The sequence below is a fragment of the Cololabis saira genome, chromosome 10 (assembly GCF_033807715.1).
Source record: "Cololabis saira isolate AMF1-May2022 chromosome 10, fColSai1.1, whole genome shotgun sequence".
In the NCBI taxonomy this organism is placed as follows: Eukaryota; Metazoa; Chordata; class Actinopteri; order Beloniformes; family Belonidae; genus Cololabis; species Cololabis saira.
In genome coordinates this window covers 31,089,383-31,115,370 of record NC_084596.1, presented here as the reverse complement: position 1 = coordinate 31,115,370, position 25,988 = coordinate 31,089,383, and the positions used below count along the sequence as shown (strand labels likewise).

The following is a 25,988-nucleotide window of genomic DNA, read 5'->3' as shown; positions in this document are numbered from 1 at the left end:
AAGAGAAATATACATTGAGCGTCTGCCGTGAAAATGAGCTAACATGCTGCTAACATGCTGATAAGCTGCAGAAATGGGAGAATATTCTGACTTCGTCTTTTATAGGAGCATTTCCATGGATGTCCTTGGAGCAGGGCCGGTAACAGTGTCAAAATGTTCCGGGAACAGCAACGGACATGCGTCACTGATCCTCGTAAACCCCACCCCCATTTCATACATTTTGCTAGGTCTTGGAGGCAGTGAATGTGGGCTTTTCTATTTCCTGTTTTAATCTCTGGGTTCAATTATTTTTATGCCTCGCTGATTTATAACAAACCCATCAAAAGAGCTCCGCTGGCTGATCAATCACATTTGGTTCAGGCTGCGCTCAGAACACTCGCCTGCATATATGTTCTCCTGGAAATAGTCCAGCCTGACTCCAGCAAGATTTACAAAATAAAGGGTGGGGAATCATTTATTGACGAGACGAAAAAAATGAGAGAAAGATACCCATTTAAATCTCTGGTTTGGGGGCAATGTAAAACTGGATATGATAATCCCATATTTGTTTTTTTTTTTACTGTAGAAAAGAAGTTACTTATATCTGTGACCATAAACATTTTACAACCATCAGCAGAGTTTGCACCTATGAGTAAGACATGAAAAGAGCCTATGTTTTTAGTTGTATTGCATTACTTTATTTGGTAAACATTATACCCTCATGATCATTTAGCAACTTTTTCAGAGTTTTGCATAACTGTGAAAGCTTTTTGAATTCTGTTTAGAACAGATGTGTATCTCTTTTATGAAAAGTAATCTATATACCTTCGCCCTCTGCCTCTCTAAGGTGTAATTTTTATTCTCATTTTGTCATTGTTACAAAGTATAAAACAAGTTTGCACAATGTATGTAGCAATAAGAGAAAGGTAGGTCCATTTCTTCAGTTTTGCATGGCTTTGATGGTATCGTGGTTTGAAATTGAGGTCCAAATAGAACCATCTAGAAACAGTCTGAAAGAGATTAATCCAGATGATAAAAAGGTATTTTGTTATTTATTCCCCTTTTTTGTGTTTCTTATATTTCTCACATTTCTTACATTTTTATGCCCAATATTTGTGGTTATTTTACGCTTGTTTATAACTTTGTTTTTCCTTGAAATTTTCATGGTTGTTATGTAATTGGTTTGCATATTGATTAATTTGTGTTTCTCTATTATCTTGATTTTTATTGAAACTTTTAGACACTTTAATATTTTCAAGATTGTTACATATTTTCAATGGTCATCTTGTGTATTTTTTGAAAAATTGTGTGCCATTTTCTGCAATGTCTTTGATTATTGCTTGATGTTCTTGTTTTTTGAACTCCTCTTCCATCAGGTTTCATAATTTTTGATCTTTCTTCTTTTTCTTTTGAGATTCCTTGTGTTCGTTTTACATGTCTTTTTCATCATCTGATTGGTTTCCAGGACAGTTCCTTGATACCAGGACTCTGGTCCAAAGGGTGCTTTACTTGTCCCTGGCAGAAGTTCTCAATAATCTCTCATGTCTGAGATTTGGTTGTGACCAGTCCTGTTGGGATTGACTTAAATCAGTATTTTTGAGAGGGATGTTGCAGATAAACCATGCTGCTCTGAGCTGCTGGGCAGTAGCACCCTGAGGTGAGTGTTTGGTCGCTGTCCATGGTTCTGCAAGTAAACGCTTGCCAGGGGCCATAGTGGCCTGTCTGCATCACTTTTATTTAGGCATGGTTTTGAGCACGGGTTAAAGTCATACTAACGTTTGCTTTAATGTGACTCACTCACATCCTTCTACTCAAAAACTGCATGCAACAGGGGATGGGACTTTACGCCGTCTTGAGCGTCTCAAACAAGTAGGCGCAAATGTAAAAAAGTTTTATGAAAAGTTTCCCATTTGTCCTTTGGTAGGATTTTTTTTAAATGTATTTATTTATTTCAGTTCAACATCCCAGAGTAGAGAATATGTCCACTCCTCCCGCTACATCTTTGTAGACAAAACAGTCTCACTTTGTTGCTGCTGTGTCTGACGAGGAGCAACCCCGTAGGAACCGGCAGCCCCCTCCTCCTCCTCCTCCTCCTCCTCCTCCTCCTCCTCCTCCTCCTCCTCCTCCTCCTCCTCCTCCTCCTGTTCCTCCTCCTCCTCCTCCTCCTGTTCCTCCTCCTCCTCCTCCTCCTCCTCCTCCTCCTCCTCCTCCTCCTCCTGTTCCTCCTCCTCCTCCTCATCTTCCTCCTCCTCCTCCTCCTCCTCCTCCTCCTCCTCCTCTTCTTCCTTTTCATCCTCCTCCTCCTCCTCATCTTCCTCCTCCTCCTCCTCCTCCTCCTCCCCATCCTCCTCCTCCTCCTCCCCATCCTCTTCCTCCCTCTCCTCCTCCTCCTGTTCTGCCTCCTCCTCCTCCCCATCCTCTTCCTCCTCATCTTCCTCCTCCTCCTCTTCATCTTCTTCCTCCCTCTCCTCCTCCTCCCTCTCCTCCTCATCTTCCTCCTCCTCCTCCTCCTCCTCCTCCCTCTCCTCCTCCCGTTCTTGCCGCAGCTGCAGCGCAGAGTACTTCCTGCAGCAGCCGCAGCAGCAGCCGGAGCGGCACCTGCCGTATCAGGACGGCCTGACTGAACTGACCAGTGTGTTATCAGAGGAATAAAGCAGCAGAAGCAGCTCTGTCTGGGACTCCGTCCCTGCGACGGCTCGTGTGTAGAAATGTGGCTTCTGCTTCTGTAAAGACGTCTCGGTGAGTTCTCTGACTCTTAACGCGGCGCTGCGCGCTCTTACTATCATCATCCTCGGACTGTTGCTATTATTGTCTTATTTTTTACAGCATCTGATAAATGAAGAAAGCAGTCAACTTATGGTGTGGGTTTTGAAATATTTGGTTGTTTCCTGAATAGTCGGAAGGTACAGTATAGTCGGATCATTTGAATGACTGGAGTAAATAGGCAGTAATAATGACATGCTTTTCTTCTGATGCTTTGCGAGCTAAGGTCACCCACATGCATGATTCAGGCGGATAAATGTGTTCAGATGCACGAATTATTAGAAATTGAACGGAGAGGGGGGGTATTGATTGTCTACATTCAAGCGACAGACCATTTGTCTCTTGATTACTGATTGTAATGAAAGCTTTTTTCTTTCTCTTTAATGCAAACAAACAGCGTTGTATGGCCAGTCATTTAAATTTTAGATGACAGGCAAATAATTTGTGTGGATTTTACTGTATAACAATGTAAGTACTGGGGAAGAGAAGCTGAAAACGAGCGTGCTCACCAAGCTGTCTGCTTTTGAACGGCTGCATTATTGCACACTGACAAACATGCAGTCCACGTTTACAGCATTGCATCTGGATTCATTTGATGGTATTCTGGATCGTTTTCAATTGAAACTGAACGTTACTGCATCGTCCTTTCTTTATGCCTCTGCATCTGTAAACACAAATGGCCAAGTGTGTGATTCCAGGTTACCCATTAAAGGCTGTCTGTCTTTTTGTTTTTTTCAGTCATGTTACAGCTGAACTCAACAGATTCGTGTCTGTGTCTGCAAACTGTTTCACTTTATTGAATGTTCCACTGGCATACGGGCAATTTATACAATAAATAGCATTGAATATTCCCGTGGCTTTAAAGCTTCGCTGGATAGTGACTCACACTTATTCAGTGCTGAGCAAAGCAGAGTCTTACATTTCTTGGCCCCAGGATAGTTTGATGTTCAGCCTGTCTGCTGTTTTCTGCACCAGAGGTTTCTCAGTGCCAAAGACATATGGGTTTGTTCAACATAAAACTGACTTTTAATGCCATTCGGAGCTTCCAGAGACACAGCTGCTGTGACATTTTGGTTAATAAGACAAAGAGAAACAGATCTAACTGCCTCCATGTCTGAGTCTTTATCCATCAAGCATCTGCATGCAGGCCTATAAGCATTTTTGGTTTAAATATTCTCATATTGGTTTCAGTTCTGCTAAATCTCAGGGTTTTCCCTCTGAGCACGATCTGTTCTATTACTTGATGAAGCATCCAAGAGGTGAATTGGAAGTAATTGGATTTGGTATAGAGGGAAAAAAACCACAGAGCAGAATTTTTCTGTGTCTGTAAATTATCTTTGGGAGAAGATGTGAGAGTGTGTGCTCTGTGTCTCTGCTGGTGCTGCTGGCCAGTGGGCTCTGGGTTTTCAGTGAATCACTGTGTTTCCGGAAGCTGTGCAGCTGAATAAGACATTAAGAAAAAAAGGTGTGTGTGTGTGTGGGTGTGTGTGTGCGTGGTGTGGGGGTGTAAAGTCTGACTCAAGCCACGTGAATTTTTATTGTTTTGCAAGAAATTTATGTGATCCTTCAAAGCATTTTTGGCTTTGGTGATCAATTTGTCCTCTTATAAAGCTTCACCTTTTGAGTCACTGGCATATTTATCTCACTTACGTATCCAGTTAGTAAAATCAATAAACATTTATCCGTATAAGGATAAGGCAATTACTATAAGAAAAGGAATCTGTGCAGATATACAATGATGGGTGTCCAGCAGAGCGCTGTGTTTGTTTTGTATTGTTTCAGTCTATGATGGAAGCATTCAGAGTGACGTATAAAAGGCATCATGAAGAGAGATAACAGAAACACAAGCACAAAAAGAGTGAGTGTTCTAACAAAAGAAATGTTTAAAAATTGACTACATTTGTGGAGTTTGATATAATATAATCTATCACAGGCGGCATCTGAGTTGCACAGACAAATGAACAGAAAGTGTCCTTTAACTGGACGCTTTTATAAAGATGTTCATACAAATCCTTCACACAATGATGTGGTACAGGTCTAACTAATGCAGACGTGTCAAACTGAAGGCCCGCCCCCTCATTTTCTTCTGGCCAACAAAGTTAATTATGCACTTACATTAAAACCATGTGATTTTGCCAAACCATGGACTATAATGATGTCCCAAAAAAACATCTTGATTTTGTTACCTGTGTCATGAAAGTATTACCTACTATATTGAAGTATTTCTAATGAAGCTTTTTCTTACAACAGTTGAGTCATGGGTTTGAAAAGAGGCAAAAACATGTTTCTGCCAAATGGAGACAAACCAGTACTTGTTTTTTGTTGCATGAAGGCAGATTTGTCTGTTAAGTCTCTTCTACACCTCTACAACAGTAATGAATTCATAGTTATCGTAAATAGTTACATGCAGAGGTAATTATGTAAAATGATATTTAAAGAAAAAGTAGAAATATTTAAATAGTCTGGTATTTACTGTCCAACTGACCTTTTGACGTGAACCATGTTGCTGATGTGGCCTTGGATGAAAAAGGGGTCCAACATTGATCTAACGCACTAACAAATGTAGGAACACTCATCACTGCCCCACAGGGAAACTGGAACTAGCAGCATCACGTTTGCAGAGACGTTTATGCCGTCATGCTCTTGATTTTGATAATGTTTTATCAGATTATTGTTCAGTTCTTCTGTTGAAGTTTAAATCTCGGATTACTTTTGCTCTTTTGTCATCTAGACTCATGTTTTGTGTTGAGCTTAATGTCCTCTTTTAATTTCTCTTGTGTAAGACTTCCTTTGTTGTCGCCTGCCGTAACTGTAACTAACAACCACCATACCATTAACATGCAGTACTGTATACTAAAATATAATGCAGCATGTAGTATGGGCTTTTAGAAAACAGCTATATACTTGTTTTTCATTCCACCTTTGCTAGGTGTTGTTGATTGTTAGCCCTGCTTCCTGTGTAGCCTCCTTGATCTCATTCATTTGATCAATTGCTTTTGGTTTTTGGTCTTAGTTTTTATCAACCTGCAGTTGCAGCGCTTTTGCCAAAAATCTTTATAATTTAAAGACTTTGATTACTCCTGCATCGTCTCCTTCTCTTGCAAGCCTGTCATATACAAAATCACCTCTGTTCCTATACTGCACAATATATAATATGTATATTCACATTTGTATAGTTTTTCCACTGAACTAAACTTGTTGTTAATATCTTCTTTAGTACTCTAGTGTTTTATAAATTATGAGTAGTACATTTTTCAGGTATAACCTTTATATTATTCACAGGGGTGGAAAGTAACAAATTACATTTACTCATGTTACTGTAATTGAGTACTTTTTATGAGTAATTTGTAATTTTCTAAGTAGTTTTTGAAATATGTAATTTTTACTTTTACTCGAGTACATTTTGACCCAAGTATTTTACTTCGCTACATTTGAACCCCCTCACGTTACTGAGTACAAAATGTATGGTGAAAATCTTGTGGGCATTTTATTTTGGTTTATTTTGGTTGGTGGATCCTGCGGGCATTGGGCACTTTATTTAGTGTTTGAATACTTTGATTCTGGTTTTAGTGTTGTCGGTTGGACAATATTACTGAAAATAGTTTGCACTTTACAGTACAGGTTGGGACTGTCCTTTTTGTCCTGTTCTGCGGAAGTAAAAGGATCATGTTACTGAGCTCAGCTGAGCTTTTACAAGTGTGGATGTGTACTTTAATATGCCTCGAAGTTAATTAAAACAACTTGTGCTGGATTTGATTCTGACTCATCCTTTTTTTGCATTAAATAACTGAAAGTAACTTTTACTCAAATTACATTTTAAATGAAGTACTTTTGTACTTTTACTTGAGTAAATTTTTAGATGAGTACTTTTACTTTTACTTTGAGTAGGATTTAAGCAAAGCAAAGATACTTTTACTCAATTACAATTTTTCAGTACTTTTTCCACCTCTGATTATTCATTTAACTGCTGCTACTATATTTGTGAACGCACCGTCAATATTCCCATTCAATTCCATTATCTTGGGCCGTGAGTGAGAGGAATCCAATCTTCATCTCACCTCACGGCTGCTTCCAAAAAATGGTTGGCAAGTAAAATGGCTTTTTTTGAAAAAGGTCTTACTCTATAATTTGAACTCACATCCTAAGTGAATGTGTTCAATTTGATGAAGATGTTAGCTTTGATTGATTCACAGATTTCTTTTTTCAGCCTTCAGTTTTTTAACAGCAGTCTTTATTTTCCAGATTTCCCCCAGTGAGTTAAACTCTTTATAAAATCACTGTGAGGCGAAATAAGTTCTTGACACACCCAAGATGCATAACATTACAGGTTTGTCTTGAACATTTGTGTCATCCAGTTTCTAACTTTGGTAAAGAAAGTGTGTTATACCACTGATGACTTAACTTCAGGTCAGAGCTACTGACAGTGAATGAATTAAGTGTTGCATATTGTTACAGCCCGTACACCGATATTGTATCCAAAAACACAGACATTTTTTCATACATGGTCTCAGAGGTGTCAAGTAACGAAGTACAAATACTTCGTTACCTTACTTAAGTAGAAATTTTGGTTATTTATACTTCATTTATACTATACGACTCTTTACTTTTACTCCTTACATTTTCACACAATTATCTGTACTTTTTACTCCTTACATTTTAAAAACAGCCTCGTTACTCTATTTCATTTCGGCCTTTAAAAAAAAACTATCCAGTTAAATTGCTCCATCTGGATAGAGTGAATTTGGTTGTGGTTGTTTCAGATGTTCTTGTCCAGTTTTGTTCTTACATCCGTTCCCTCAGATTCCTGCAACTAAACTTGGATGTACATTCCAATAAAGGTTAGGATAAATGATAACATGCCTCTGAAGTTTGACTTTTTGCACCATTACAATATTATAGGCCTATATATTATAGTCATTATATCTCCTGCTCTCTGAAACACATGTTAATGCTCAAACGTACACATATATGGTTCTTTAATATATTTGCATTATACTAAGATACATTCATTTTCAATGGCTTTTGTCCTTAATGGCTTTTTCCCCCTTACATTACTTTTACTTTTATACTTTAATTAGTTTTGAAACCAGTACTTTTATACTTTTACTTGAGTAAAAAACTTGAGTTGATGCTTCTACAGGAGTATTTTTAAACTCTAGTATCTATACTTCTACCTGAGTAATGAATGTGAATACTTTTGACACCTCTGCATGGTCTTCTCTCTGTTCTGCGTTTCAGTGCTCTGTGACGCCGTGGTGACACTGAGGACACACAGTTTCAGTGCATCTCTGTAACCCGACACACACAAAGACATTGTGGGGCCTCCTGGATACACGCGCTTCCAGGGACACGATGAGCAGCTACCTGCTGACTGCTATCTTTCTCTTGCCCTTGGTGAGTCGTTTGTGTGCATGTGTGTGCTGCTCACATGTGTAGGCGTGTGAGTGTGCGGGGTGTTCAGAGAAATCCGTGTGCCTATTTTCAAATGTAGCAGTGGAGGTACGTTCACAGGTTCAAATCACCAGCTTCCTCTTTTTCTGCTGCAGCTTTGATTTATTTTTGCAGATTTGTTTGTGAGATGGTGGAAATCACTTCCACGCATCAACAGACGTTACAGGTCTGGGATCAGCTCTATGTTAAGACGGCTGCTCTCTTCCTATAACAGTAACATATGGCATGACTGAACGAGAGCTGTCTATCCAGCTGTTGTGACTCACAGATATTTGCAGTCACATTTCAATAAAAAACAGAATGAAAGAGTTGTGCAAGATGTGTGGGTGGAATTATACTCGGTGAACTGATGCTGCACAGTGGTACTTTCGTGGCTATTCAGAACCGAAAAATAGAAATATTTTGTGTAATCCTTAATCCTATGGTGATTTCTTTATGTTGTTATATCTGCCTGGGAAAAAATAAAGAACCACTAAAAAGACACATTTTTAATGCAACCGCACAGCTACAAATGTCTCCAACCCTTAAATCACAGGCACCTAACATATGTGAGGTGTGCCTGCAGCTGACTCCTTTGCACAATGCAGTGACAGGCTGACCTTCACTGGCTGTGTGTGTGTGTGTGTGTGTGTGTGTGTGTGTGTGTGTGTGTGTGTGTGTGTGTGTGTGTGTGTGTGTGTGTGTGTGTGTGTGTGTGTGTGTGTGTGCGCGCGATGCAAGAGTCATGATGTCAATCTTGTGTGTTAGATGCGTCTGTGTGGTGGAGAGTAGTCTGCCACGTCAAACAGGAATTCTATTATCTTTTCCACGCACTGCTGTGGGAGCTACTGAGTTATCTGGCCCTTGAAAATAGCCTTGGGGAGAAAAACTGTGTTCTGCAGCCTGCGAATGGAGGACTTATCTGGACAGACATCTGTTTCAGAACAGAGGAGAAAAGTGATTGGCAGCAGAGAATAAGAAGCACACTTAAAATTACATTTCATTGATCTCCCATCTTTGCAGTGTTGTGGTGCCTGTTGTTTTCAGGCTGTAGCTTTTAAAACGTAACTGGCCCCAGTTGCACCAACTATATAAATACTCTTGTAAGTTGTGGATAAAATCCAATGTTCTGCTTAATTGGTTTGTAAATAATGATTCCATACTTGTACAATAAGTAAAACTCCTATTATAGTTAATTTCATAACGATGATGAATTGCAGTAATAGGCTACGTAATGTGAAAATCTTCATCTTTTGGCATCAAAGGAACAGTTTTAGACTGGTTCAAATCATACCTGACATCGGTGAATGCTCCTGTTCCAGTTGTGGGGAAACTCAAGGCTCTACTTTGGGACCCAATGTCTTTTCATTGTGTATGTTGCCTGGTTACAGAGGAGGGTTGGAGTCTGGAGGTCCCAGGTTCAAGCCCCTGGATTGCAACCGAGGTCCCCTTGGGCCCCCGAGCAAGGCCCTTAACCCTTACTGCTCCCCGGGCGCCATGATAATGGCAGCCCACTAGTTCAACTAGAAAATGGGTTAAATGCAGAGAAAGAATTTCCCCATTGTGGGATTAATACAGGAATTATTATTATTATTATTATTATTACTGATGACATTCAGATACAATTGCCCATTAAGTTGGGTAGCAGTTACCCACTGAAACCTTTACTGCACTGGTCACCTGAAAACATGGATGAATCTCAACTTTGTTAAGCTTAATGAAACCCCGAGGGAAGTTATGTGGTTTGGGAAGCATGACCCACAAACTAATTACATTAATACTAGTAATTGCAAAGATGGAGCCTTAGTAATACACTTTAAGGTAGTTTAGATCATTATTTTATCTGGCTTAGACCATATTATTACAGTTTTGACATGGTTTAAATATGTCTTCTTCCTTTTTTAAATTGATTTCAGGACTTGATTTCTGACTTTTAATATTTTAAATTAAGTGTCATCATCATACTTATACAATTTTTACATTTCCACAACCCTGTAAGAGGTCTGCAAACATCCAATCAACTGCTTTTAGAGTATCAATGGCCCAAATTAAAACAAGAGATAGAAGGTTTGCAGTAGCTGCCTCTAAGTTGTGCAACAGTTCATCGCTTCATAAGGCTCAAACAGTTTCCACATTCAAATTGCTAAGTTGTATATGCTCAGGCATGACTGAGTTTAATTGAGTATAGTTTTCTTTAAGTTTCAAATACCAGCCTCAGACTTCTGCTCTTCAATGACACGTGCCCCCTGTACAGGGGGCTCTTGTAGTCAAGGGGTTGGTGTAATTGTGCTCCTCTGACTCCTGTTTTGTCTTCCGCCTTATTTCCGTTCTTATTTTGAAAGAACTTCCCCTGCTGTGTGACTCTGTTGTAATTGTTCACACCAGTGTCTTACTATTCCTTAAATGTCTGTCAAAGTTTCTATATTGTCTTTGGTCTCACTCCTTCCTTGGTGGCTCATTTCTGTTTAAATTCCTTTGTATTATTTATTTGATCACTGTCTCCTTGTGTTAGCATATGTCCCATATAAATAAATATGACTTTGACTTTTGACTTTTTATAGAGCATTTTTGTGTAGGCCACATTGTTTGGCTTTGAGTGATATAGATAACATGTTGGAGTCTGGATAGACAGATGTGTTTCTCCATATAAAGCAGTTCTTTCATCTTTATGCATGCGTTGAGCCTGTGTTGTGTGAGGGGTTGTTGTGTTTTTATTTTGCTCCTGTGTTGTGATATGAGCTGCTTATCCGTTGACTTCAGCAGATTCCATTTAAAAGCTAATGTTATCCAATGTAGCACATTTTTGCTGCTGCTAGGAAGCAGAAATGAGGCTTTGAGGCAGACACTCATGACAACCAGCAACGAACATCACACCCCTAATGTTTTCATATAAATTTCACCCTGAGTAAGTACCAAAGAAAGCAGTCCACAGGCTGTTATTTGGCAACCAAGAAAGATGAGGGACAGTGAAAGCCATTCAGGTGCTGGAAATAATAAGGTAGAGTAAATGGCATTACATTCTGACATACATTAATGAAACAATACAGGGTCGTGCTAAGAAAGGTTGTTGCGTTTCCATTGTGAAAACAGGCTCATTTTGGATCTAAAAAGAAGCGGTGGAACCTGTTATCGGGAAAAAAAACACATGATTTAAGCTGTAACTAAATTTTAAAATCCCGATCAATACCAAGCATAGCCTGCGAACCAGGATTATATATAAATAAAAGAATAACACATTCATCCTGTTATGTGACAGGCCTGTCTGCATTTATGCCAAGCCAACATTACTCATCTGCATCCAATTATTCCTCATGTGGGCTGCTTTGCTTCAGTATGTATTGGCTGCTTACCTGCTGCTTAGCAACATTGATGCTCGCTCTGACTATGACAAACTCTTTCTTTCAAAGCCAGACACGGTTTTTATTATATATTAACATGACAACATGAAGGAGAGAAGTGATTTTTCCTTGTTGCCGTCCAGTGAACTTTTTTCTTACCCATGCGTTTTGAAATTCTACCCACGTGCACGGTGATAAAGAAAGGAAGTGAATCCCTGAACATCTTCACAGTTGGCTGATGTCCTATCATAACTGGGCAGTGAGGCCTGAAGTGAATTCACATCGTAGGGCAGAGATAGAGTGATGAGTCAGCCGTGGCTTCGAGGGCTAGTATATATTACACCTATCACCTCACTGCGCGAGTGAAGGGGGGGGTTGCAAGAAAGCTATGCGTGTAAAATAGAAATTGGCACTAAGAGAGTGAGAGGGAGCGTAAACAGAGATGATGACAAACAGTGACTCCGCCAGCTCGGGGTACAGTAAATAGTTCTCCTCACTGCAGCCAGATTATGCCGCTCGTATTCTCTTTTGTCCGGGTTTTTAATGCTTAAATTCTGCATTTTTACATTTCTGTATGTGACTGGAGATAGGATGCATCTTAAAGAATTGTTTGATAAAATCCTTCAGGGCTCTTTATTGCAGAGGAAGATGACTAAAGGATAACAGTTTGCATCAATAAGACTTTTCTTCTTTGTCGTCTATAACCATAAAGGCCATTTTTTCCCCTTTTTTTTTTTTTTTTTTTGCTGGGAAACCTTCACCAGATTCAATTAGTTAGATATTCAGAACTAAGTAAACAACCTTGGGCTGTTATAAAAGGCACTGATGAGAATTTTAATGTACAATAAATCTTTCTCTCTCTGTCATAGGTCATACTGAAAAATGAAAGTTTCACAATCTGTGCAAAACCAACATTTAGGAGAGAAAATCACATCTTTTAACTCAATAAATGTTGATTCTTCTGATAATTTTTCTAAAAGTTCTTCGCTGCAATGCCACCAAACATCATGTAACAGAAATTAAGCTGAGGAAATATGAAATCCTTTTTGATAAGAGCCGTTCCTTATCTCCTCTGTACTAAAAGGGTTTTGTCTACAACTTTGAAATAACTAATGAAAGTATCTTTTCTGAAGCCTTTTTTGGATGAGAAACAATAGATGCATTGCATACAAGGTAGAAATGTAAATGTCTACCCCTCCTTGAACCGCCACCTTACTGTGGTGGAGGGGTTTGTGTTGGAGGAGCTATGTTGTCGGGGGCATGACGCCCCTGGTAGGGTCTCCTATGGCAAAAAGGTCCTAGGTGACAGGCCAGACTAAGAGCGGTTCACAACGCCAATCATGAAGAGGAAGAAATCGTATATTATAACCCCCCAGCTCAGTCGCCATGTGTTGGAGTTCACCCCGGTGAAGGAGAGGGTCGCTTCTCTGCGCCTTCGGGTCGGGACTCTTGTTAGGTCAATTTTTAATTTTCTCATCTGTCAATACTTCCTTGACTGTCTTAGTCAAGAAAATATATGCCATGATATCACCTCTGTGAGCTAATTTCATTGTGGTCATGTGTGACTTAGTACTGTAAAGATATAGTAACTTTGGTGGTACTGCATTAGTAGAGATTGAAGGCTGGAGAGCTTGACAGTAATTCCTGAAAGTAAGCAAATGTTCCTTCGAATGACCATATAATTGATATTTTGACATGGAAAAAACTAATTTCTGCTGCTCTAAGATAAAAACAGAAAATACTGTCATTGTGATTAGATAACAGTGAAAACCTAATTAGTTCAACTAAAATTGTAGTTTTAAAAATGCAGAAATGTGCAAGTCTGACTGTATCAAACTAAGCCAAACTTCCATAACTGAACTGATACGCTGAGCTAATATGATAGTAGGAGAACTTATCTCTTTGTGTAGACATTTTTTTCTTCTTTTTACTAGAGATCATCAAAGCAGCACTATGTAAGTTTTCCACCTTAATATAATATTTCCAGAGTCATTGTGATGGTTGTGATGGTCAATTTACAACAGGTTTAATGACACCTCTGGTCTGAGGGGTCTGTATCGCCTTCACTGGTACTATGTAACTTTGAGGAGCATGGTAGGAACCCTTCCACACTAAAAAACTACACATTTTTATGGCTTTGACTGCTTTACGGCATACGTCACTTCCCCCTCCTTCCCGATTCGTAGTTGAGACGAAAGCTGGGCGGGGCTTGGAGCGCAGAGCTCAGCAGAAGCTGGTATCATGGCCGAAAGTGAAAAAACCGAAGAAAATAAAAGTTTTATCGGAGGAGGCAAAAAAAAGAAAGCGGGAGAGTAACAAGCTAAATGCCCGTACTAAAATTTAAAAAAATGCCCGGAAAAGAATAAACATTGGCCCGGCGTTCTCTCGCTGGCGTGAGATGAAAGACGAGGAGGGATGTCCGACAAGAGAGACAGAATTGTTATGATACAAATATAAATGTAGAGTTCTATGTTCAATAAGAATCAAAATTAGAAGAAAATTAGTTTTCACATACAGAGGATTCGTTTTGGGTTCTAGTAATTTTGCTGAGAACTGTAAAATTGTGCAGGGCTGATCTGCAAAATATAAGGAATGGGCATTCAGTTATTCACAGGTTATAAAGTATTTTTTTATTTTGTCAGTAAGTATGTTGGACTACTAATTTATGACGAAGTCCCTCTAAAAAACGTGACAGGACAAAGATGCAGTAGAACAAAACCAGAGCGTTTGTAGTTTGGGGCGCATTATCTCACTGAAACAGGACAGCTGCTAATAAAACCAAGTTGAACTTAGTGATTTTCAACATCGTCATATTATACTGTTTAGCCAAAAATAGATACATTACCTCTTCGCTATCCATCCTGCAAACAACCGCTGAAAACAGAAAAGTAATTTTGAAAGTCCGTCCCGTCTTATTTCATTCACTATCAAAACAAATGCACGCAACAGGGACAGGAGTTTTCCGGCAGTACGCGCTGGTGCTCATGGGAAACGTAGTGTTCTTTCTGGTAAAGCACTACTGCTTTTGTCCAAAGGAGCCGCCAAACTCAAAAAAAGCTGAAAGTTACATTGTGCTGCTTTAAGCGATCTTTGTACACGTTTTAACATAAATGTAACCTTTGATGCTTGTGCCAGCATTAGCCTACCTGCGGCCCCAGGGCAGGGTGTGTTCAGCGGGCCAGGTACGTGCTCTGGACCACTGTTCCTTCCACAGGTTCACCTACGGCTTCTTCCAGTATTTCTTTGACATAGAAGTAATGGAAGAAACTGACACAGAGAAGGCAAAACTAAAGCATACACAATATACAAAATAGGCTGTCCAATTCACTGTCACTATTTTCTAAATTAGCTGCCACCTGTGAAACCAAAGATTTATCTGCTGCATGGTGTAAGACGTCAACTAAAGAAGCTATTGCCGTAACTCGACTAAACTGTGTTCCCTCACATCAAAGGACTTTAAAGACAGAGGTTTAAGTTGCAAACTTAAGATCAGGGATCTGGCAAGGTCGCTATTTACTTAACTACAAACAGATTCCTTTGTGGATCAAAGAACTACAACACTCCTGATGTTCTTCCAACATCAGGATCTCTGTCTGCAAGATTGAAAACGTTAAGTGTAAGGTCAGCATACGGAGGTTATCAAAAGACTGCAATAAATGCTGATATTCAAATTTTTATAAAACAATAATACTAGAGCTGCTTAAAATATTTGTACAGTTTTGAATATCTTACATGGGCACAGAAAAACGGTTTTTAAAAGACAAAAACAGTGACAAAACATATGTTAGGCTCTAGATATTATGGCTCAGTGGTAAATCATGACATAGAGAAACAAAAAATTAAGCTGGTGGTCATTATGTAACATAATAAAAAAAAAGGTTTGATGCTTTTTCAAAGAATCTCGTACTTCTGTACAGACTTGAATGGGAGGAAAATAAAAAAAATGCCTGTAAGAACATGATGTGGGCAGCCATCTGAATTTTTTCCCTTTAATACAAACACCTGTGGTTCTTCCTGATACAGGCAGTACCATCGCACACAGAAATACTGCCCCTACATGTCACTAGATAGACATAAGTCAATCAGAGAATGCAAGCATGCAACAACCAGACTACCAACAACAAAAGAACTGTTGTTGGTTTTGCAGTAAAAATGCGTTATTATCAATTCAGCAGCGACCTTGGTTGTGTTGAACAGATGAATAGCGGCTCCTCAACACTCATGCATGGGCCATCACATAAAGCCCACCTCTGTCCTGTTGGGATTGCTTCAATACGTTCTGTGCTGGTGTAAACTGTTGTGAATGGGAGCGGTACCAGACCTCAAAGTGAATGGGCTTGGCTAGCCAGACTAGTCAAAAACAGTAACTCCTCAAGCTTTGTAATCTATACTTAGGACTAAAGTCTAAGTTCTCGTAAATTCCTGACTACAACTTTTTTTCAACAAGTAACAAAAGAAATAAAAACAAATGAACAAAAAGAGAAACCTTGACTTTCTCATGACCAGTTATTTTCCCTTTAGTCAACATTTTGTAAAAGCTGTACCCATTAACAAGATGCTGACAAGTCAACAGATGTTTGATGTTTTTTAAAACTGCCCTGTTTAGTAAAGTGTATCAATGTGCGTGTGTGTGTGTGTGTGTGTGTGTGTGCGTGTGTGTGTGTGTGTGTGTGTGTGTGTGTGTGTGTGTGTGTGTGTGTGTGTGTGTGGTGGTGTTATTTTTTTTCCTAGGTGGCCTCTGAGTCTGATCACTGTATAATAAAACGTGAACATGAGAAATGCATGGAGAAGATGACAATGACCGACCCCGATGGCGCTGAATACGGTAAGTGTGGATGTCGACATGCTCATCTCCATTCGCATAGTTTGGCATGAAGCCACAGCTTTTAACGGCCCTGCTGCTGTGACTAAACTGTCTCGGCCTTTGGAAGCTCAGAAAACACCGAGCTCCTGATGAAAGCCATGCATCACCTTCTGAGTATTAATAGAAGACAGGCTTGTTTTTACACTTAATGATGGGGGCATTTTTCATGTTTGAAAAAGGTCAAAGAGGGACATGCAACGATGAAAGATGATGCTTGATGCTTATAACCCAATCACATCATCCCGAAAAGCTGCTGTGCAACACATGTAGTCTTCCAGTAATAAACAAAAGAACATGTTTCCCCGTAATGTCACGCTGCGCTGATTTCACATATTTTCAACATGACTTTTCTCTCTCTCTCTCTCTCTCTCTCTCTCTCTCTCTCTCTCTCTCTGTTTTTTTTTTTTTTTTTAAGTTAACACAGGAATCTTGTTATGTGGTTCCTGGAAGCAATTATTATCTTGGCTATGGATTGTGGTTTTCATTAGCGTCTGCTGCAGGTCTCCCACTGCTCAAAATTTGCCCAACAGACTGCAACTCCCAAACTGCACTGTGACTCACAGTTTTTGCTGACAGCCACCAGAGCCTTAAAAAAAAAAGCATGAAGGATTTAGAGCGTGAGATAACAACTTTAAAGAGGAGCAGAGCTGTTGGTTCAGCTCGTTTTTCATCTGGAGATTTAAAAGGGCAACTATGAAGCCTTCCTCCATTGCTCAGTAGCCTTTTATTTATTTATTTATTGTGAATATGTGTGCAGATGGTAGGAAAATCTATAATTGTAGAGGAAGTGATTTTCATTCAGCATAAATCAGGCATTAGTCTGTTAAATTCAAGAGTAGTTTATTTATTTTTCTATTAGCCTTTCCATCCTCAGCGCTCCCTGTCATGATGCCGGCCCGGCTTTGACCCTGTAAGCCGCCCGGTCACCTCCTGTCCCTTTAAAAGAAGACATCCTGCTTTTTCTGCTGACAAGAAATCGTTGGTGAAGAAATAAAATTGCCCGATTTGCAGAAATCTGACTGGAAGGCTCGAGGAGAAATAGGAAAAGAGGAAAACAATCAGAAAAGATAAAGAAATATAAAAATCTAATTTCCAAATCCCATTTCAGAATTTTTTGTTTGAATATTTTTAATTTCAGTTCTCTTGCAGAATCTCAGATGTGCTGACTGCAACTGCTACAGAAAGATTTGCTGTCTGGCCTGTAATCATCAACAAGCAACAAAACAAATAATTGTTATAAATAGCCATTAATATCAATTTTTTCTTATCTTTTCCTGATCTGCTTCATCTTCTTCCTGCAGATTCCTGAAAGCGACATGATGGAGTTTGTTTCAAATTAGTAACAAGAAAAATAAATATATTATTAAACTGCTTTTTTTTTTTAAAAAACATCAGAGCCTCTCTAGTGCTGTCTTTAGTTGAGATCATTATAAAATAAGTATCTTTTCTGTGGAATAATATTAACCTAGATCTCTCCAGGGGCCTTATTACATGCTTTCCCTCTTAGACCAGTGTTTGAGCTTTAGCAGAAATTAAAATAAATGCACTTCTTACTATATGGAATAACTGGTCGGTAATTATCAGCATGCTTCTGCTGAGCTCCATGACTAAGAAAGCAAAAAGATCTCATTTAGTCCTGGGATCAGATTAAAGAAAGACATGGTCTCTATCCAGGAAATCAATCATGTCTTCTCTATACCCTGCATGTGCAGGAAGCATGTTATGTGAATGCTGAGCTTTGCAGCCCAGTGGAGATTGAGTATACTGTGGGATCTTGTGTAAGATGCCCAGTGATGCAGACAGGGTGTTTTATTAAGCTGGTTACCTCTGTGGCTCAGTTCGGCTCATTTGGCTCTGATTTGCCCTTTAAAAGGTAATTGGTTTCGTGTCCGGCTCAGCAGACAGAACCAAAACAGATTAGAGCGAGCTGAGCAGGGTAGGGAAGATGTTACAAACAGACACACACATACTGTACAGATACACCCACAGGTCAGAAAACATGCTAATCAGATATGTAAATGTCTCTGCAGCACTGTAAGACCACTTATGCACAAACAAAGGGGCAAAACAGCACATACGGAGACAGAAAATGCGACGGGGTAGAGAGGACATGGGAGGAAACAGAAGTCACAGTTGTGACGGACAGGCAAGAATATGTACAGGACTGTCTCAGAAAATTTGAATATTGTGATAAAGTTCTTTATTTTCTGTAATGCAATTAAAAAAACAAAAATGTCATACATTCTGGATTCATTACAAATCAACTGAAATATTGCAAGCCTTTTATTATTTTAATATAGCTGATTATGGCTTACAGTTTAAGATTAAGATTCCCAGAATTTTCTAATTTTTTGAGATAGGATATTTGAGTTTTCTTAAGCTGTAAGCCATGATCAGCAATATTAAAATAATAAAAGGCTTGCAATATTTCAGTTGATTTGTAATGAATCCAGAATGTATGACATTTTTTCATTACAGAAAATAAAGGACTTTAACACAATATTCTAATTTTCTGAGACAGTCCTGTAGAAGTAGCTAGGGTAACATCGCAGATTGATAGATTCAAATAATTACAATGTCAGAATTAGATCAGAGTATACTTGGTACCGTTTCATTTGACACGGGCAGCTTCTTTTTTTTCATTTACTATTAACATTATAAAGCTAGCTGCAGTAAAATAAATGGAAGAAAACTGTAAAGGTCAGCGGCACGTAAAAACAAATAAAAAACTGGTTCTCAGTCATGGTCAAGATGGGCCTGTGCTGCCCATCATACTGCCCGCCCTTCCCCACCACTGGAGATAAAAAAAATAAATAAAAAACTGAGCAGCAGCTGTAGCAGCTTCTTGTGACTTAATGTGCTGCTGCCTTATAACATATTTGCTTCTGTTTCAGCACTTTTGTTAATACATGCACCTAGCTTCCTTGTTCTTCAGAATCGTTCTTTTCAGTAGTCTTGTAAAGTAGAAACATCTCCTGACATGTATTTGAGGAGGTGACTGTTCAAGAGGAAAAGTGTGCATCAGTCATTTGATTATAACGAAAGGCCTAGTTATATAAAGTTATCAAGTGACAATTTGCAGCAATCAAATCTGTAGCTCTTTTTTAGGGACTTTTCTTATGACTCTCATCTCTCAGCTTTCCTCCTCTGGTTCTCTCACTTGTACTTGACAAGAGGAGCAGTTCACATTCACACCTCATTTTTGTTCATCACCTGCAGAGCCAAGAAATCTGTAATGAGCCAACACTAAGAAAACATCACTGCTTCTTTTTACACTAGTGCATTGACTCTTGCAATATATTTCAGTAAATAGTGGTAATGAAAGCTGGGTTGTTGTTTTGTTCAGTTAATCAAGCAACACACATTTAGTTATGATGCCAGTGGTGATTTGAGGCCAACCTTCAGCTTCCTCCAAGTGAAACAAGAGACAGCAGAACTAATCATAATCTACACTTGCCTTTTTCATGACATGATCATTAAATCTTACATCTGTTTACATCAAATAAAGGGTTAATGGGTTAAGAGGGGCAGTAAGATTTGATATTGACCTCTATTTCTAAGAGTTTTGTCATGAAACTACTCGGGTGCTACAGTAGGTATATGTAGAAAATCACTTTTAATTAGTGTCAGCGTGATTTCTCAAACAATGTAAAAACCAAAATATATATGCAGGAGCTTTACATTTAACTTAACGTATGTGTGTGTGCATGTGTTTTCTTCTTGTCCTTTGTTGCCCCTCAGCATGTCCGTGGTTGTGGGACAACCTGACATGCTGGCAGGCGGCCGACGTAGGCGAGGTGGTGATGGTCAACTGTCCGGAGATCTTTCACGTCTACATGAGCCCCGAGGACGGTGAGCCACATCACCGCATTAAGAATCTCAACTGAAAGGATGTCAGTTTTATTTCAAAGATGTCTGTTCTTGCAGTTTTGTTCATTGTTTGTGTCACTTTTAGAAATGGGGAAGGTCAGTCGAAACTGCACCGAGTACGGCTGGTCTGAGCCTTATCCTCACTACGTGGACATCTGCCTCCTCTATGACAGTAACAACAGTACCAAACCTGTACGACCTTGGACGTCCGTCTAAATAATCAAAAACCAGAGGTGTTACAAACATATATACTCATTTTTTGTTTTCGTCATCAGGACATGTACTTCGCATCAGTCAAAGCCCTGTACACAGTGGGATACAGCACTTCTCTGGTGTCTCTGACTACGGCCATGGTCATTCTTTGCAGATTCAGGTGAGCTTTTCCCTGCTTTAGTCCTTGATATTCACATATATTTAATCTCAGTATAATCATTTCATTTTTCAAACTCAAATGGAGAAAGAACTGTCGAGTGCATGAAGTGTTAGGTGAATACAATTCTCTTTATTTCAGTTCATAGAACATCACAAGATTAACTTTTTTTATCATATTAATCGGTTCACATAAAAAGAATTTGCAAATGGAAACAACACACACATGGTTAGTTTGATTTTCTGCTCAGTTTAGAAAATGGAATTAAAAAAGCAATTAAATCCTAAGTATATTTTATTTTTCCCCACATATTTGTCAATGTGGTTATTCAAAAAATATAAATTAAAAAAAAGTGTCATTAGTAGTTGCAGATCAGGTTATATTTGTGTTATTATTAATACATTTTCATTTGTTTACGTTCTCAGCCTATCAATTCATAAATTATCCTGAAATTTAAATTGTGTGTGTTCATCTTCATCCAACCTGCTTAGAGTAACAATTGGAGGAAAATGATCAAATCAATAAATACCTTTTCTGTAACATTCAACTAATTTTGTGGGGAAAGGGAAGAAACAATTTGTAAAAAAGATGGTTTTACCTTTCATTGCAGAATAATCAAATTAGAAATATTGAAACAAAGCTAAACTACACTGAATAGAAGTTAATAAAATAACATAAAGTAGCAAACTCATTTCAAATTGTTCTTAAAACATTCAAAACAATCAAGCAACAAATGTAGCAAACTCACCAAGTTTTTCAGAGAAAAATCAAAGCAAGCAAGGAATAAATCTACTTCACATTGTTCAGAATACATTCTTAAAAATAAAGCTATAAAGCTTTTGTAATTGTCGTAAAAACACATCAGATAATGTGACTTGACTGGTGGTGGAGATTTAAGAAGCTGTTCCACCATCCGACAGACATTTTTGATGAACCGTCCCAGACTAACATGCTTAAACAACTTATCTTTTATGTTCCCATGAAATCAAATGTACTCTTTGATGTTTGTATATGTTATACTATATGCCAGCATTTCTCAGCCTACAATATCAAAAATGTCATTTTGTTGGTATTCACTAAGTTTTTTCTATCCCCTTCCATCTCTTTTACTGTATCTTTAGTATATAGGGCTTCATTTTGCACAAGGTGTGTCACGGAGCCTTCAAATTATTCGTTCCTGGCATCTTTTCTGCTGTTACGCTGTTATCAGACTGTTAGTTATGATGATTTGCGGCTGAGAAATTTGGAACAATTTCATCTTCGTCAGCATCACAGACTCATTGTTACATGGCCGTGATTGACTTCTGACTTTTTCTTTTGGTTAGAAACCAAGTAAAATAGTTTGTAAAAAATGCTGAGAATGTTTCTGAGTGACAATATCGCGCTAAAAGGTCAAAACCTTGCTTTGATCCGCTGATGCCCGAAAGTAAGATCAAATGACAGGTACTGTTTGTGCTCTTCTATCTCAGGAAGCTCCACTGCACCAGGAACTTCATTCACATGAATCTGTTCGTGTCCTTCATCCTGAGAGCCATCTCAGTCTTCATCAAGGATGGCGTGCTGTACGCCCAAGAGGACAGCGACCACTGCTTCGTACACACAGTCAGTAACTATGACTAACGGCCGTTTGTGTAGCTATTCATGAGGGAAAAAAATCAATTTACAATACCTTCAATCTGACGCAGATCAATATTTTTTTTACTCCTCTAAATGAGCATGATTCTAATGAAATAATTGCTAATTGGGGCCATTAAAAGTAATTTTAGGAGCTGATACATTAATGAGGCCAGCCAGATTAGTATTTAACAATCTCAATCTAGTGCAGTAAATAGTTTTATAAAAGAAAAATATTTATGTCCAACATGATCAGAAGATGTTTATTTGAGATGGATGGACAGCTTAAAGACGAACAGCTGGATCAATCTTCCTCCAGTCTCTCCTGTTTGATATTCACCACTGAAGGAAGGAACTTTATTCACAAGCAATATTTTACAAAAAAAAGCAAACATACTTATACAACAGATGACTAATACTCCTTAATTACAAATTCAGAGCAAGTTTGTAGCCTTTGTCTGGTAACAAGACATAGCTCATTGTTGTTAAAATGGCATAATAAATAAACTCAATTAGGAGTGCTAATGGGCCAGTTGAAATGTTCTGCTAGAAGACCATTAACATATCAAAGGTTACCTCGCCCTTGTTTTCTGAATCTACTGCTTTACCTCTGTTGCCGTAGCAATCGTTGGTCGCCATCACGGGAGTTCTGTGAATCAGATCAGTGCCATAGATGGTTGACCCCACTCTACACAGAAACATTGGGCATTGGCATGTTGCCAGCAGATTGTACTTCACCTGACATTCAGGTTGCTCATTTTTGCTGGTACTTTGAATATTCACTCATTATTTAATGCTAACAGAGTTTGAGGACTTTGTTGCAGTCCAATGAAATGCTTTTTTCAGACTTCAAATTTCAGCAGAGTTGATGGAGAATCATCATCTTATTTCTATTTTACAGGTGATCTGTGAAGAGTAGAGTTCTGTGTAAGCTGTTTTGTGGAACCTTTGAATGACAGCTTGCTGTGACCGTAACAACAAGATTGCAAAACATGGACAAATCTTAATTGAACAAGAACTTTACATTTTTGAGCTGAAATATTTTTTACTGTTGAGAAGACAGCTACAAAAGCTACAAAAAGGATTTTGCTGAATTGTTTCCGTCAAATAAGAGGATGATGTTGACTTCGAAGAAGATAGACAGAAACATTGCACAAGGGACACAAAATCTGCTTTTATAATTTCCTAAAACATGAAATCCCCTTCTGGATTTTACTGCGCTGACACATTTTCCCATGTGTTTCTTCCCTTTTCTTTTCCCTCATGCAGGTGGCATGTAAAGCAGTGATGATTTTCTTACACTACTGTGTCATGTCCAATTATTTCTGGCTCTTCATCGAGGGTCTGTATCTCTTCACTCTCCTGGTGGAAACCTTCTTCCCCGAGAGACGCTACTTCTACTGGTACACCATTGTCGGGTGGGGTAAGTAGCTCTTTCTGGCTTATTAGTGATGCACACATGCAACCGATTTATTCATTCATTCATTCATTCATTATCTTACCCGCTTTATCCCTTGCGGGGTCACGGGGGTCTGCTGGAGCCTATCCCAGCTCATTTTAGGTGAGAGGCAGGAGTTACACCCTGGACAGGTCACCAGTCCATCACAGGGCCACATATAGACACACAAACCATGCTCACAATCACACTCACGCTCATTGCGCCTACGGGCAATTTAGAATCATCAATTAACCTAATATGCATGTTTTTGGACTGTGGGAGGAAGCCGGAGTACCCGGAGAAAACCCACGCAAGCACGGGGAGAACATGCAAACTCCACACAGAAAGGCCCCTGCCGGGCCTGGGAGTCGAACCGGGGACCTTCTTGCTGTGAGGCAACAGTGCTAACCACTAAGCCACCGTGCTGCCCGGCAACCGATTTAGTTAGCCTTAATATTATGAATTTCAAATTGTTTTCATAATACGTGAAGAAAAAGTGAGCAAACATTCCATTACTGTGGAATTACAGTATGCTGGATATTTGTGTTGTGCAATTTCTTTCATTTTTGTTTTGTGACTTTTCGTTTTTTTCCTTACATTTTTGGAAACCAAAAAAAAATTATTGTTTGTAAAATTTTAAAAAAGAGCATCATTTGAAAATAAAAATGGATAAAGTGATAGTAAATGAGTATCTATTTTCAATTTTGCTTCACTAATCATGAATACAGTCTAAGAATACACATGGCCCTGACAGATATCATTGAATGTAATATTCTAATATATGAATAGAATATAAAGAGATCTACAACCAAAAAAAAATTAATCTGTAATCATATTATTTGCTGGAACTATCAAATTTATGATTGACCTGCTGGAGGTATTGCAAAAACAACGAAGGTGTTTGCTATGATATATTGTGTTAATAATTGCTGTTTTGATTCATGTATTTATTAGGTACTCCCACCATATGCGTGACAGTCTGGGCAGTTCTGAGGCTTCATTTTCAGGACACTGGGTATGTAACATCTCTTAATCTCAATTTGCATGTACCTTAGTGCTTTATGTTTGAAGTGAAATAAAGAAAATTGCCGCTTTTTGCTCCCAGCTGCTTGTGTTTTTAAAAATTGAAAGTTTTTGTATGCTGCTATTTTGCCAATTTCCCTATCTTTGAATCAGTTTCTACATTTGATGTGGCATTTATATGGAACTCAAGTTGTTTATTTCATCATCATTTTGCTGTCAGGTTACCCTTCTGTGACCTTTTCCTGTTTAACTGTCAAACAGCCACCTGCGTGCTGTACTCTGTCATTACTTGACAGAACATAAAGCAGGTACAGTATGTTGAATGATTAATGAATCCAACTGTTCTCCTCGTCATCCAGATGCTGGGACACGAATGAGAACACTGCCCTCTGGTGGGTGATCAAAGGACCAGTTGTTGCCTCAATAATGGTATGATCTTTTTAATATCTTTTATGTCATTCTCTTTTACTCAAACTTTACATTGGTTATTTTAGGTAAAGATTTTTTAATTATACAACAAAAAAAAATCAAAACTGCTTTTAAAATAGATAATGCTGAACAAGTACACGTTTCCTTTCACTCCCGTGATGAAATACCAACCAAAACAAGTCAAACAAAGCTGATAGGCAGCCCATACTTCACTAGATCCAATGAGCCTTATTAGATTTTGTGCTGATTGACTATATGGTATTTGGATGTTTGGTTTCAGATCAATTTTGTCCTCTTCCTTGGAATAATCATCATATTGGTGCAAAAGCTGCAGTCGCCTGACATCGGAGGGAATGAGTCAAGCATTTATCTGTAAGTTGCAATCAATAAACTCAATAATACCTTTGAAACTTGTGTCCAAAAATGTCAAAACTGTGGGCAAATTATACTTGAAACAATGAATGAGATTACTATGGGCATTTTTTAAACTTGTACCCCTGCAGCTGAAAAAAAAACATGACTTCATGTGACTCACAGACCTGTCAAAAAGTACCATGAAAACACCAAAAGGGATCACAATCTGATCCTACATATAAATATTGTACGTACTTAACACCTGATACGATTCATACATTGGGTCTTCTTTCCAAAGAAAATAGAATAATTGAGTCATACCTCTGGGTAAGGTGTCGCCTACTTTAAAACCCAGTAAACTTTATTGAGAATTCATTGCTTTACTCACCAAGGAAGCAACTGTGCTTAATGTTTGCCAGAGGGTTGGTGACATTGTTACTTTAAATGCAAGCACATAAACTTCAAATTTATCCTGAGATCCATGTATGGTACCTGTTGGCAGGAAGTGTGAGTCTC

At 38.7% G+C, this 25,988-nt stretch overlaps 1 protein-coding gene across 3 annotated transcripts in view; it reads left to right on the top strand.

The window, feature by feature from the left end:
• Positions 1 to 2,562: 2,562 nt before the first annotated feature.
• adcyap1r1a (adenylate cyclase activating polypeptide 1a (pituitary) receptor type I) overlaps positions 2,563 to 25,988 on the top strand; it is a 32,942-nt gene continuing 9,516 nt past the window's right edge. For 2 of the 3 annotated variants that reach the window (XM_061732536.1, XM_061732534.1), the window contains exons 1-11: positions 2,563 to 2,718; positions 7,981 to 8,136; positions 16,242 to 16,335; positions 20,116 to 20,226; positions 20,330 to 20,436; positions 20,520 to 20,617; positions 22,084 to 22,216; positions 23,498 to 23,651; positions 24,621 to 24,681; positions 25,049 to 25,118; positions 25,399 to 25,490. In XM_061732536.1, the coding sequence (XP_061588520.1) occupies positions 8,095 to 8,136; positions 16,242 to 16,335; positions 20,116 to 20,226; positions 20,330 to 20,436; positions 20,520 to 20,617; positions 22,084 to 22,216; positions 23,498 to 23,651; positions 24,621 to 24,681; positions 25,049 to 25,118; positions 25,399 to 25,490 (962 nt within the window). In that variant the 5' untranslated portion in view covers positions 2,563 to 2,718; positions 7,981 to 8,094. Of the gene's footprint in view, positions 2,719 to 2,812; positions 2,883 to 7,980; positions 8,137 to 16,241; positions 16,336 to 20,115; positions 20,227 to 20,329; positions 20,437 to 20,519; positions 20,618 to 22,083; positions 22,217 to 23,497; positions 23,652 to 24,620; positions 24,682 to 25,048; positions 25,119 to 25,398; positions 25,491 to 25,988 lie in introns of those variants that run through there. The other variant, XM_061732535.1, reaches the window with a different exon arrangement.